Source organism: Nerophis lumbriciformis, linkage group LG01 (genome assembly GCF_033978685.3).
Source record: "Nerophis lumbriciformis linkage group LG01, RoL_Nlum_v2.1, whole genome shotgun sequence".
Classification (NCBI taxonomy): Eukaryota; Metazoa; Chordata; class Actinopteri; order Syngnathiformes; family Syngnathidae; genus Nerophis; species Nerophis lumbriciformis.
The window spans coordinates 12212501-12226495 of NC_084548.2; the positions used below are offsets into that span (position 1 = coordinate 12212501).

The 13995-nt window shown below is 38.9% G+C and overlaps 1 protein-coding gene across 2 annotated transcripts in view; it reads left to right on the forward strand.

The window, feature by feature from the left end:
- The window catches only part of gnb1a (guanine nucleotide binding protein (G protein), beta polypeptide 1a), a 54964-nt gene extending 42332 nt beyond the window's left edge, over positions 1-12632 (forward strand). For both annotated transcript variants that reach the window (XM_061974883.2, XM_061974873.1), the window contains exons 6-11: positions 795-957; positions 1864-1930; positions 2134-2335; positions 2857-3073; positions 10416-10531; positions 10699-12632. In XM_061974883.2, the coding sequence (XP_061830867.1) occupies positions 795-957; positions 1864-1930; positions 2134-2335; positions 2857-3073; positions 10416-10522 (756 nt within the window). In that variant the 3' untranslated portion in view covers positions 10523-10531; positions 10699-12632. The remainder of the gene's footprint in view (positions 1-794; positions 958-1863; positions 1931-2133; positions 2336-2856; positions 3074-10415; positions 10532-10698) is intronic.
- The last annotated feature ends 1363 nt before the right edge of the window (positions 12633-13995 follow it).

Sequence of the window (13995 nt, forward strand, 5' to 3'; positions counted from 1 at the left end):
CAGCAAGACAATGCCAAGCCACGTGTTACATCAACGTGGTTTCATAGTAAAAGAGTGCGGGTACTAGACTGGCCTGCCTGTAGTCCAGACCTGTTTCCCATTGAAAATGTGTTGTGCATTATGAAGCCTAAAATACCACAACGGAGACCCCCGGACTGTTGAACAACTTAAGCTGTACATCAAGCAAGAATGGGAAAGAATTCCACCTGAGAAGTTTAAACAATGTGTCTCCTCAGTTCCCAAACGTTTACTGAGGGTTGTTAAAAGGAAAGGCCATGTAACACAGTGGTGAACATGCCCTTTTCCAACTACTTTGGCACGTGTTGCAGCCATGAAATTCTAAGTTAATTATTATTTGCAAAAAAAAGTAAAGTTTATGAGTTTGAACATCAAATATCTTGTCTTTGTAGTGCATTCAATTGAATATGGGTTGAAAAGGATTTGCAAATCATTGTATTCAGTTTATATTTGCATCTAACACAATTTCCCAACTCATATGGAAACAGGGTTTGTAAAACATTTGTAAAATGTTCCTGGGTGATAGATGGATCAAATTGCAAAACATATTTGGGTCTTTATTGAGTTAATTTAAATCATACAATCAAGTAACAACCTGTGATTAATCATGGTTCATCCCACTTTAAAAGGGTGGTAAATCCGATTAAAAGCTGAATCATTTGTCAGCACAAATTTGTATCGTCACTATTTTTCCCTTGCTGTTAACTTAATATTGCAGCCTTACTTACCCAAGGTCCAACTGACATTTTTTGCCATGTTTTATATCCTCTCTTCAGGTCCATGCCATTCCGCTGCGCTCCTCTTGGGTGATGACGTGCGCCTATGCCCCTTCTGGGAACTATGTTGCCTGTGGGGGCTTGGACAACATCTGCTCCATCTACAACCTGAAGACCCGTGAGGGAAATGTGCGTGTTAGCCGCGAGCTGGCTGGACACACAGGTAGGCTGATTTGTCTTTTACGACTACACTATGACAATATCTGGCATTCCAGGCTATAGCTCCCAGACTCTTGAACAACTTGCACCAGTCCCTCCGTGAGCTTGACAGTGTTGACACTTTTAAGAAACATTTGAAGACTTCTCTTTTTAGTAAAGCTTTTAGTTAACGCAACCTTCTAACTACCATTTTTAATCCATTTGTTATCCTTTTAATGATGTTGCCCCTGTTGTTTTAATTCACCTATGTTTTATACTGCGCTTTGTGATTTTATCTGTGAAAAGCGCTTTATAAATAAAATTTGCTATTTTCTTACTTGTCAGAATTTCCCCTGCGGGTGGGGAAAATAAGGCCCTTAATTGGCACTTCATGGAAGTAACCTGACAATGAAGTGATTTCATTCAGAGGATGAATAATCCTTTTTAAATAAATACCAGATTTTTTTGGTATGTATTCCCACCCACTGACCATATATTTGGTTCTGTGTTGTTGGTTTCCACCTCAGCCAGTCATGTGTGTGTGAAAGCACAACCTGCTGGATCTATATCCTTTCTCCAACCAATGAAAGTTTTGAGCTTCAAGGGCAGAATTATTCATCTGATCAGTGTCACATGACACAGGAAGTGTGTCAGCATTTAGTTCCTTCACCATAGGGACGAATATGTGCACACTACTTGCTTTTGGAAGACTTATGGAAGACAGTTGGGAAGTAGAAGATTTTTGCTTATGAAAACCATCTTCTAAAATGACCTGTACAAAGTACATAGATGTTAATGAGATGATGGTGGGATAAACCCTTTCTCGTTTGTCGATGGAATGGAACTTGCATCTCTTTTTTTCCTTCTTTCTTCTCTGGGAAGGTTTTTGAGAGAGTAGGCCTTAATAAATGTCTATGTTGAATCCTTACAGGTTACCTGTCCTGCTGTCGCTTCCTGGATGACAATCAGATTGTCACCAGCTCTGGAGACACCACCTGGTGAGTTTCTGTATTGCACCCAACGCAGTCCAGCTACACCATCACTGTGCTGCCTCTCACATTACACAAGCTAGCTCACCATGTTTCTTACTGGACTTGCATAGCATGCCATTAAAAATGAAAAGCTTAAACCACAATACATTTCCTCTAATGTTATGTGTACAATAGATGCATTTTTACTGTTTCTCTTGTTTCCTTTCCAGCGCTCTGTGGGACATTGAGACTGGACAGCAGACAACTACGTTTGCTGGTCACACTGGTGATGTCATGAGTCTCTCTCTGGCACCTGACACCAGGCTGTTTGTGTCTGGGGCCTGTGATGCCTCAGCAAAGCTGTGGGACATCAGAGAAGGAATGTGCCGGCAGACCTTCACTGGCCATGAGTCGGATATCAATGCCATTTGCGTAAGGCGACCAACTCTCATACATAAATGTTACATACTTGGAAGTCAGCGTCGTGTTTTTTACTTGTTTGATTGTTGAGCATTTGTGTAGTAAGCGTTGTCTTGATGCAATGGCAGTAATGGATTTCCTTACTTTACATCAACTAACAAAACCAGTTGATGTTAACCTTACTGGTTTGCTGTCATAGAAACTGAATTAGAAAGAGTCTTTTGTGACTCTGAGGTTCCCCAGGCTCGCACAGCTAGTATCTGCATCCTAGCAACTTTTTCCCATTAGAGACGATGTTTTCAGACTCTAAAGGCTGCTTTTAAATGTTGACATGTTCACATTTGTCAACAACAATCAGTAGGCTGGACTTAACTTTATTTTGTTACAGTTAAACATTTAAATTGTGATTACATTTAGCTTTTAAACAAGGCATCAATTACATACTGTACAAAAATCAACATCGTATATTTGACCTCATCTCTTTTTAAAATGCAGTGCAAATTAAAGCACTCTATTTTTCACTCTCCTTGCAGTTCTTCCCTAATGGCAATGCCTTTGCCACTGGCTCAGATGATGCCACATGCCGGCTGTTTGACCTGCGTGCTGACCAGGAGCTAATGGTGTACTCACATGACAACATCATCTGTGGAATCACCTCCGTGGCATTCTCCAAGAGTGGCCGTCTACTGCTGGCTGGCTATGACGATTTTAACTGCAACGTCTGGGACACTTTGAAGGCTGACCGTGCAGGTAAGCTTCGCTCTACGTGGCATCAGCCCTAAGTACGTTTTTTTCCCGTAGAAATAATTGCCCTGTAACTGCCAAAACACAGCTAAAATAGGAATGTGAAGAATGTAATGGGAAACAAGTTCCTTTGCATGCTCTGCTAGGGCCATTCTTTTGGTACTGATCTTCTTAGGTAGATCTGATGTCATATTATAGTCATCTTAGCCAAGGTGCTTGAGTTAGCTGTGTCTATGTTGTCCATGTGTTAAGAAGCTTTCGACTTAAAACTTTGAACCAATTTTCCGCTCTGCAGATCAGTGATAGCTTTCCACACTGGGGACTGTGATATTTTTGCAAATTACTTTTCCCTCTTGAAAATGACTGACAGTGGAGCAGGTAGGGGAAAAAAAGTAATTAGTGAAAGCATTTTTAGCCTTTTCTATATTTATTTATTTTAGCCTCCATTAAACATATAAGTTTGTTTATTGTGGGTTCAGGAAGATAAATTGAAGGTCAGTTTTCATTTGCAAAGTTTAAACAGCAGGTTTCACCTACAACAGCTGTGAGGGACACCATGGGAAGGCATGAATACTTTATATTTATTGATCACACAGGGCTCACATCTGAAACACACACAGGTTTTTGGTGGGTAGATTGGCAGTGCTTTGAGTACAGAAGAAACATTAAGTTTGACAACAGTTTGTTCAGAGACACCGTTGTACTGCATGATTTGTTCCAGAGATTGTTACCAATACAACATTTAACTATTGCTTCAATGATTTACATAACGTTGTAACATTTTTAACATCGTACATTAGGGTAATGTGCATGTATATATGTAATGTAACTGAATGTGGCGCACCGCCATACCTTGAAAATAAGTTTTTTATAAACGTGAATATAAATTAAAGTAATATAATGTATTTCAGCTTCCAGAAGAAGTTACACAAAGTCAGACGCTATTTTTAAGTTTCATTCCCAAGCTTATGTTAACAACCGGCCCAATTGCAACAGGTTTTGCCTCCCATGCATACACTTTCGTCTCCGTGCTTCCCCAGGCTTACATGAAATCATACATTGAGGATCCATCGCATATTTATACGAAAGAGGCCTGGGTCGAATATGAAAAATTCGTAATTGCAGTGTTCACACTGACATGAAAAAATCCGATATAGTTCACATATGAGCAAAAAATCTGAATTGACCTGCAATGTGAGCAAGGCCTAAAAAACTATTAGTGAGGCATAAGAAACACAAAACATGCAAAATTGTTTGTTTTTTAACAATTTGTATATTTGTTTTAAAAAAAAACATACCGTATTTTCCGCACCATAAGGCGCCCTGGGTTATAAGCCGCGCCTTCAATGAACGGCATATTTCAAAACTTTGTCCACCTATAAGCCGCCCCGTGTTGTAAGCCGCATCTAACTGCGCTAAAGGAATGTCAAAAAAACAGTCAAATAGGTCAGGCAAACTTTAATAATATATTAAAACCAGCGTGATGTGGGCGCGCATGGAATCGTATATCAACATGGACGGAGCTGCGTGAAAAAAGCCACCCGGCCTCTTCGCGTAAACTTAAACTTACCTTAACCACTCGCTCATCTTTTCTTCATCCATCCCTTCGAGTTAGCTTTTATGATGACGCCGGCTGGAAAGGTCTCTTTTGGCAAGGTCTTCCTTTTGAATATCACCATGGGTGGAAGTTTCTGGCCATTAGCATGGCAAGCTAGAACCACAGTGAAGGATGACTTCTCATTCCCTGTGGTGCGAATATTCACCGTACGTGCTCCCGTTGTATCCACAGTGCGGTTCACAGGAATATCAAAAGTCAGTGGAACCTCGTCCATGTTGATAATGTTCTCTGGCCGGATCTTTTTTTCAGCTATCTTGTTTTTACAATATGCACGGAAAGTAGCCAGCTTTTCTTGAAAGTCTTTAGGCAGTTGCTGTGAAATAGTAATCCGTGTGCGGATGGAGAGATTGCGTCTTTTCATGAACCGGATCCCTGTCGCTTAGTAGGAGCCATTTTGTGGTCTTTACAGATGTAAACACACAAAGGAAATGAAACGTACGGTAATATCCGCGCGCTTTTTCTTCTTCTACGCGGGCGGGTGGTTGCTTACAGTAGAAGAAGAAGCGCTTCCTGTTCTATGGGGGTGGGTGCTTACCTTGGCGGTTGCTTGCGTAGAAGAAGAAGCACTTCCTCTTCTACGGGGAAAAAAGATGGCGGCTGTTTACCGTAGTTGCGAGACCGAAACTTTATGAAAATGAATCTTAATATTAATCCATATATAAAGCGCACCGGGTTAAAAGCCGCACTGTCAGCTTTTGAGTAAATTTGTGGTTTTTAGGTGCGGCTAATAGTGCGGAAAATACGGTACTTGGTTGTACTCTTTGAGCACATTCAACAATGCCGCAATAATAATGACAACCGTGATCATATTGGTCATGATTACAGTGATATTAAATGATCATATCGTTAACATCTCTACATGCGTGTGTAATAAGTAGTTTGCCGTCACAGACACGCAAATGGGAAAGATTGGCAGGATTACTGTTTGGGCAGCAAGTCATCTCGCATGAAGACCATTCTCTATTCTTCCATGTGCGTAGGTGGGTGGTGGGGAAAGTTGCATGCATTATGGCTGCATTTATCCCCTTGACATACGGTAAGTCTGTTTCTACTTGCCTTTGTCCAAGATGCGCCTTTTGGGTGGAGCAACTCTAAAATGTGGGCGTTCCTTGTCAAATCTTGCTTTGCATCAACTTCAGCACTTTTGTGCCTTCATGTTTTTGAGGCTGCGATAAAGCCAACATTGAATTGTACTTGAAGTTTGGATGCAGTGTAACAATACTTGTAACAATGTATATTAGTGTGTATATATATGTATACGTAGAGTAGAGTCCAGACTAAGAGTGATCCCGAAGACCTCAACGGTGGAGCAGGCAGAAGATGGTAGCAGTGAGAAGCACCACAATGGCTGTAAAAGCGGACGAAGGCTAAGGGAGCACACCCTGACAGAAAAGCAAGCTGGTGGCGGCAAGCTTTGAGGCGGTTTCCCAAAAACCTGGATTCCGGCAGCTTCCTGCAGTTGTAAGAAGATGCCGGTCGTCTAGGGTCTCCCTTGCCACTGGAATGATCTTCTTACAATCAAGGTAGTGGCGTTGGGAAAAGCGCACCCCTCATGCCACTCTAAAAACCATCATTGCGCAGGTATCTTCTTTACCTGAGTCTCCGACCTCAAAAGATCGGACTTTTCAAACATCAGCAGACTCATAAATAAAAGAAGATGGTCATCATCGAATCGATGGACAACCATAAGCAAGTAATATGTATACGGTGTTCCTTCGCTACAAGACGGTTCACTTTACACGGCCTCGCTGTTACACTGACATTTTTTGTGTATTTTTTTACAGTGCGCATGCATTTATTTTTATTTTTTTATTTTTTTCCTTTTTTTTTTTTAAAACAGCATATGAATGCGCATTGTGTTCTGCGTCCTGATTCACTAAGGGACTGTAGACCATTGTCAATCAATCTTCTTCATGCCATGTGTCCTGTATAGTACAGAATGCGTTAAGCTTGCCTAAGTTACAAAATTGTTTGATGCGAGCAGTGTGGCTCTTTATTGCTGTATGTTTGCAAGTTTTCTCCCCGACAATCTCAAAATGGCGACCAAACGCTCTGCACCGACAAAGGCAAATTTAAAGCCATCATTGAGGAAGGGGGATATAATCCTGGACAAGTTTTTAATATGGATGAGGCTGGCTTATTTTGGAAACGCCCCTTTATAATGCAGGACGAAGCTGAAAGCTCAGGATTTAAGGCCCAAAGAGATCCTAGAGCCCTAAAAAACTGTTTTTGATCTTTGGTTTCATTCTTTAATACAGTAGTGTACTGTACTTATTTTTTTACATCCACGAAGGTTTGAACTTTGAGAGTGTTTAAACGAGAGAAATGTGAGAAAAGTTTATAAAGTGAGTGGTTAGGGGTTTTACAGCCTTAAAACATATATAAGAAATGAAAAAACATACAGTACAGTACTGTAAACTTGAAACATATTTGTGTGTGTTTGCGTATATATATATATATATATATATATATATATATATATGTGTGTATGTGTATATATATATGTATGTATCTGTGTGTGTGTGTGTGTGTATATATATATTTATATATATATATATATAATTTTTTTTTTTAGAGGTAAGAATTTTTGGGCACCTCACGATTCTGGAGCTACAATTGGATTAAAATTAAATTATTGATGCATCTTTAATTTATTTATTATTGATGCAGTTTTACATTTCTTTTCATTTCACTAAATAAGCATTTATCACTTGCAACTTTAAAAAAAACTATTCATTTGAAATAACAAAACAGTTACATTAATTAAATGAATGAAAATGTGTGTAAAACTGGACCATAAGTGCCCTGTAATAAAAGAGCTGGTCAGATCACTCAGAGAGGTGGCTCGCTGCAATCAGCAACATTTTAGAACTGCCTGCATTACTTTATTTACAATAAATAAATAAAAAATTATTGACATTTACTAATCGATTCTATAATCGTCCATGTTTGAATTGCAATGCATCCAAAAATCGATTTCCCCCACCTCTAAGATATATATATATATATATATATATATATATATATATATTATATCTCTATATCTTAGGGGTTGCTCATTGGTCCTACAAATTTGTCACTCGCTGCTGTCTGGTCCACACTCCCACGCAGGGAGCACATTCACACACACTAAAGCAGTCCCAAAGAAGCAACTAACCATTTGCAGTTATGTTGTTACAGTAGGCTTCACTATACATTCTATGAAGTTGGCTAACCTAACAACGCACAAAACTAATGCACACGTTACCTACGGGCGTGAGTATACTTAAAAGTTAAAGTTAAAGTTAAAGTACCAATGATTGTCACACACACACTAGGTGTGGCGAGATTATTCTCTGCATTTGACCCATCACCCTTGATCACCCCCTGGGAGGTGAGGGGAGCAGTGGGCAGCAGCGGTGGCCGCGCCCGGGAATCATTTTGGTGATTTAACCCCCAATTCCAACCCTTGATGCTGAGTGCCAAGCAGGGAGGTAATGGGTCCCATTTTTTTATAGTCTTTGGTATGACTCGGCCGGGGATTGAACTCACAACCTACCGATCTCAGACGGACACTCTAACCACTAGGCCACTGAGTAGTTACGTGTTAAAACTGATCCATAAGATGGTGCTATATAATATTCAAAACACATTGAAAAGTAAGCACCTTCTCTGCATCTATGTAAAGGTTGCAAACAGCTTCTTTAATAACACTTTGGAATTTGCTGTTGAGAGAGGCTCCAGCGACCCCAGAAGGGACAAGCGGTAGAAAATGGATGGATGGATGTAAATTACGTGCTTGCATAACTTAAATTACCTTTTAAAAAAGACCCAAATATTCTGACACATGCATTATTGTCACATTGTCATACACAAAATATTTTTAAAGGTTTTACTTCAATGCAGGTAATTTGTTTGCTCAAAACATGGTAACAATTTTATTTAAAGTCCCATCTGGGTGTATTTCGACTAATTAAATCGCAATGTGATAAATGTATTTTACTCATCGCAAAGGCTAGTTTATCTGGTCATGTGGTAAATGAGCAGTCAGAGAGAGAAGTCAAAGCTGCAATGTTTAGTGTGGTTAAATACCCAAGTGTGAGACACGGTGAAAAGAAGAAATACAGTATCAATGTGTTATAGGGGAACTGCACTTTTTTATTTATTTATATGTTGCATATCATACACAATCAATGTGAGATAAGACCGCATCTTTCCCTTTTTCGTGCATTGTAAATAATAATTTTAAAAAATGCCAGCAAGAGGTGGCTAACAATATAGGTAATTGACCTATTTTGCCTATAAAGGGGATGGATGTTTTTAGAGGGCTTTATAGGCAGAATAGATGATTGCCCATTACCTGTATTGTTAGCTGCCTCTTGCTAGCAGTTTTCCCTGATCCCTTTCTCAACTGTTGCATTTTTCTATCGTTGTTATACATTGTTAGTAAACATCTCTCGCTTATTTCATACTTATTCATGTCTAAACTACTGTATTTTTCGGACTATAAGGCGCCTCTAAAATCCTTTCATTTCCACAAAAATCGACAGTGCGCCTTATAACTAGTTGTGCCTAATGTACAGATTATTATTTTTGTTCTTACCAACCTCAAAGCAGTTTTATTTGGTACAGGGTGTAATGATGAGTGTGACTGGTAGATGGCAGTCACACATAAGTTACATGTGGACTGCAGGTTTACGCTAGCAAACAGCCCAAAACGTTGATGTTTTTTTGAGAATGTAGAACGTTACAAACACCGCTCAAAAATGTGTCTAAATGTTTTAGTACGTAGCCACACCGCTTTGTGGATTGTCGGAGCATTACGACTACCGTAGTTAGATGTACTATTATTCAACATACAGGTATTGTATGTAATGGCACCTATTAGGAGACATTATCTGGCGTTTTGTTTCGCAATATTATGTAAACAAACTTTTCTTACCTATTGGTTTCTGCTGATTTGTATTTAGGATCTGCGTAAGTCCCGAAAATTGGCGCACGTCCGCCATTGTATTCCGCGCCGACACCGTAGTCCATAAGCTGCTTCTTTTTCTCCATCTTATGTTTTAGTATGACTTTGGTAAGCGCTTGATGCGCTTCAACATACGAGTATCATTATGGTGTGTGTGTATAAGATAAGACATATTATCTGGCGTTTTGTTTTGCAATATTACGCAAAAGCAACTTTTCTTACCTTCTGGTACCTGCTGATCTGTATTTGGGATCTGCATAAATCCTGAAAAATTGCGCGCGTCCGCCTTTGTAGTCCGTACCGACGCCGTAGTCAATAAGCTCTTTCTTTTTATCTATCCTCTTGTTATGGGACATTAATTATCCGCTGTTGCCATTTCTAATATAAAGTAGCGTACATTTCTAACTTATATCTGTCAGTCGACTCGCTATGGAAGTGCTTAAAACTACCGGTACAACAAAGTTGACAGGGAGAAGACACTGTCGAAATGGAACCACGTAAGTAAGACTTGCCCACAAAACTGCGCATCCTGAAAAAGCGATCAGAAAGTGACTTAAAGATGATCTGTAAAGCATAATCTATGCAACATTTTGACCAAAGAACCACCATTACATGTTATGTAGACCACAAGGAAGTGTTTGAAATGTAGAAAACACAATCATAACATGACCCCTTTAATGCATCTTAGTGCGCCCTATGGTCTGAAAAAAAAACAGTATATGATGTTTTGTATATACCACTGCACTTTGCTTTAGTCTGTCTTTTCACTGTGTCCACAGGTGTTCTGGCTGGTCATGACAACCGGGTGAGCTGCTTGGGTGTGACTGATGACGGCATGGCAGTGGCAACAGGGTCCTGGGATAGCTTCCTCAAGATCTGGAACTAGAGTCTGGAGGTAAGTTTAAAATGCTTTTGAAAGGCCAGATAAAGAGAGTATGTAATTGTGTGAATAGTAGCAGTATCTCATCACAATGTAGGTATGTCAGCTTCCACGTTATGTTTAATCAACAGGACCAATGTTGAGTAATTCTTTCAACTGACTTTCATTTGTTCGTTCTGCAGATGGCAGCCGGACTCCAAAGTTGCGTGGAAGACCATTCCAACATCACAATGTTCAATTGTATTGCATATCCAATCTTTTCAAAACACGATACTGACTCCAAACACCCAAACAACTATTAAGGGCAAAAATCTCTCTCTCTCTCTCTCCTCCTTCTCCTCATCCTTATAAAAGAGCACAATTGTCTGTCACTCATTCAGCTAACTACTATACAGATAAAAAAAAAAGCTCAAGGAATTTGGTCGTCTCAAAATGGACGAATGGAAAAATTGTGCATTCCTCCCACGACCGCAGGTCTAAGTGAAGATTATTTACATGACAGCGATCTAACTCTTAATAGCTTCTTGGCCTTTTTTTTTTTTGCTTTTTGGTTTTTTCTTCTTCCTCTTCCTCTCTGTCCGAGTAGACCAGTAGGTTGTCTGTTAATGTTAAAATTAGGATCAAAGCTTTGTTTTATTTGCTCATCTTTACATGTTTTAAATAATGTTTTAAGTTGATAAGTAAAATAAAACCTCCAGAACATCTTTGTGAATTCAGCTTTATCCCACTGGAGAACAAAGCGAGAGAATTTTGCTTCGACGGGGAGTCTTGGAGCCACCTCTGGCCCTGCTGTACATTTAGTCTCAAAATACTTTTCTTCTTTGTTTTTTCCAGTGTAGTTCACAAATCTTTGTTTGCACAAAATTTAAATTTTGCATCTATAGAATAAGAAAAAGTTAACTAACCAAGCACATGCTGTGATGATAATGAATGCTCGTTTTTAAAATGCAAAAACTACAAAAAAAAATAATTAAAAAAATAAAAATCATTCAACCACTCTTACACCTTTTTGTCTGGCTCCAGTCTAGACAGATGAAATGAAGATTAACCTATTGGATTATAATCCACCCTGCCCCTTCATTTGATACGATTGTTTTGCTCCACTGTAGTTTTCTTGCCCCCGGTTTATGTTGTTGTGGTTGGGACCGGGAGGATGTGACTGGTCGGTCGGGGGAGTCGCTCCAGACCTTTCTCTCACAGGGGTGCCCATTCCGTGCTTGGAAATGCAGTTATTACTCTGTGAATGACATGTTGTATAAATCAATGTTTGAAAATAATGATATTAAAACTTTTTAAGTTAAAAACTAAAAAAAAGATTTTGGTTGTCTGCCATGGATGGGTTATCTCTTAGAATCGCATGCTGTAGAATTGCTTTAAAAGGTGCATATGGAATTAAGTCTTTTGATGTTTTCTTTAAGGAAATAACCTGTTGAATATATCAATACGATGGTATTTATTTTAGTTCCCCCCTCGTTTTTTTGCTACTCCGTGCATACATGATTCCACTAAAATGTCAAAGCTATGCACATGAGAAGCAAGTTACCGGTACATGGTCTGTACTTGGGACCGGTTCCACAAATTAAGTCGTCACCTAAATGTAAATTGTACACACTTGCATAAATACATCCAATCACCTAAACATACCGATGGGACTAATTTCATTCCTTCTGTAGCAAACAAAATTCCACTTAAAGCGTTTTATAACAGGTTTTTTTCTGTCCTTTAATAAAAAATTAAAAAATACATCTTGCAGCAACTGAATGGCAGACTTTTCTGTTCCTTGTAAACAAGAAGCTCTTCCTTTTTAGCAGTAGTGACTTTTTTTTTTCCAGTTCTGTTTTCTCTCTGCGACATTCTGTAAAAAAAAAAGTGCTGTAATTGTGCGTTAGGCCTGGAGTTGGCAGAAAAAATTAAAATAAAATATGGTAATTAAATTCCCTTTCTTTTCTCTCTTCATCAAAAAACTGTAGAGCTCTGCACCCCCCCTCTATTCCCTTTTCACCTTTTGGATTTAATTCTAAAGTCAGTCAGTGTACAACCGAAAGCTGGATGCAAGATAGAAACTATATTAAAATGTACTGTTATTTAAGATGTAATAAAAAGCAGTTTGAGATGACCTACTGTGTTGAGTGTGATTCACTTAGAGCGGTTCTCACTGAGGCTAGAATGTTACGGACTGTTTTGCTTTTTTCCTTGTAATTATGTTCCAAGTTAAATAAACAATTTCTTATCCACTGTTGAAAACCTGCCTGGGCTTTTTGTCCACTCATTTTATGGGTTGTCAGAATATACATGTGGCATATACACACTAAGTCAAATTGAAATAGAATAAACAGTTGCCTTCGATGCCTGACACTTGCCCCTGTTAAACCGGCTGACATCAGCTCTTTGTCGCCATCTGTTGGACAGACATGTCAACAGTCACTTGCGTGCACTCAAAAGCATTAATATTAATATACTTAACTGTAAAGTTAAAGTACCAATGATTGTCACACACACACTAGGTGTGGCGAAAATATTCTCTGCATTTGACCCATCACCCTTGATCACCCCCTGGGAGGTGAGGGGAGCAGTGGGCAGCAGCGGTGGCTGCGCCCGGGAATCATTTTGGTGATTTAACCCCCAATTCCAACCCTTGATGCTGAGTGCCAAGCAGGGAGGTAATGGGTCCCATTTTTAAAGTCTTTGGTATGACTCGGCCGGGATTTGAACTCCCAACCTACCGATCTCAGGAAGGACACTCTAACCACTAGGCCACTGAGTAGGTCCGACATCGACCAGCTGCAATATAACCGCTTTGAACAATTACATTAAATCTAATTAAAGCGCTATACCAATACGCACGGTATGTCTTTACATTGTATAGTAGGCTACTGAGTCTTGAGAGTATTAAATTAAAAAAATATGTAGTCAGAATTTTTAATATTTTTAAACATATGTCTTGTCTAACATTTATACTATAATTAGAAAGTTTAAACTCAGGTCTAAAGCTGTAAAAAAAAATGGTCAGGGTTTCCAACATGACGTTATTTAGAAACGACCCCTGATTAGATTATATTGATTGATTGAAACTTATTAGTAGATTGCACAGTTTAGTACATATTCCGTACAATTGACCACTAAATGGTAACACCCGAATACGTTTTTCAACTTGTTTAAGTCGGGGTCCACGTAAATCAATTCATAGATTACATTAGTTGATTTCAAAGGGGACATTGCAATTTCATAAAACAACATGGTTAAAAAAGCCAGAATCTAGTTTTCATCTGTAGTCCCCTGGCCATGATGTAAAAAAGGCAGTAAAATTACAATTTAAAAGAAAAAGACAAAAACACAATACATATACAATATGATCAATTAAAAAAAATACAACATAACATTTATCTTAGCATCATAACAGGTAATTTTTTCGTGCTGGCAGCTGTAGGCGTTGATAAGCCACATTTTAATTGTTTTTGTGAAGACCTTGTAAATTGTGA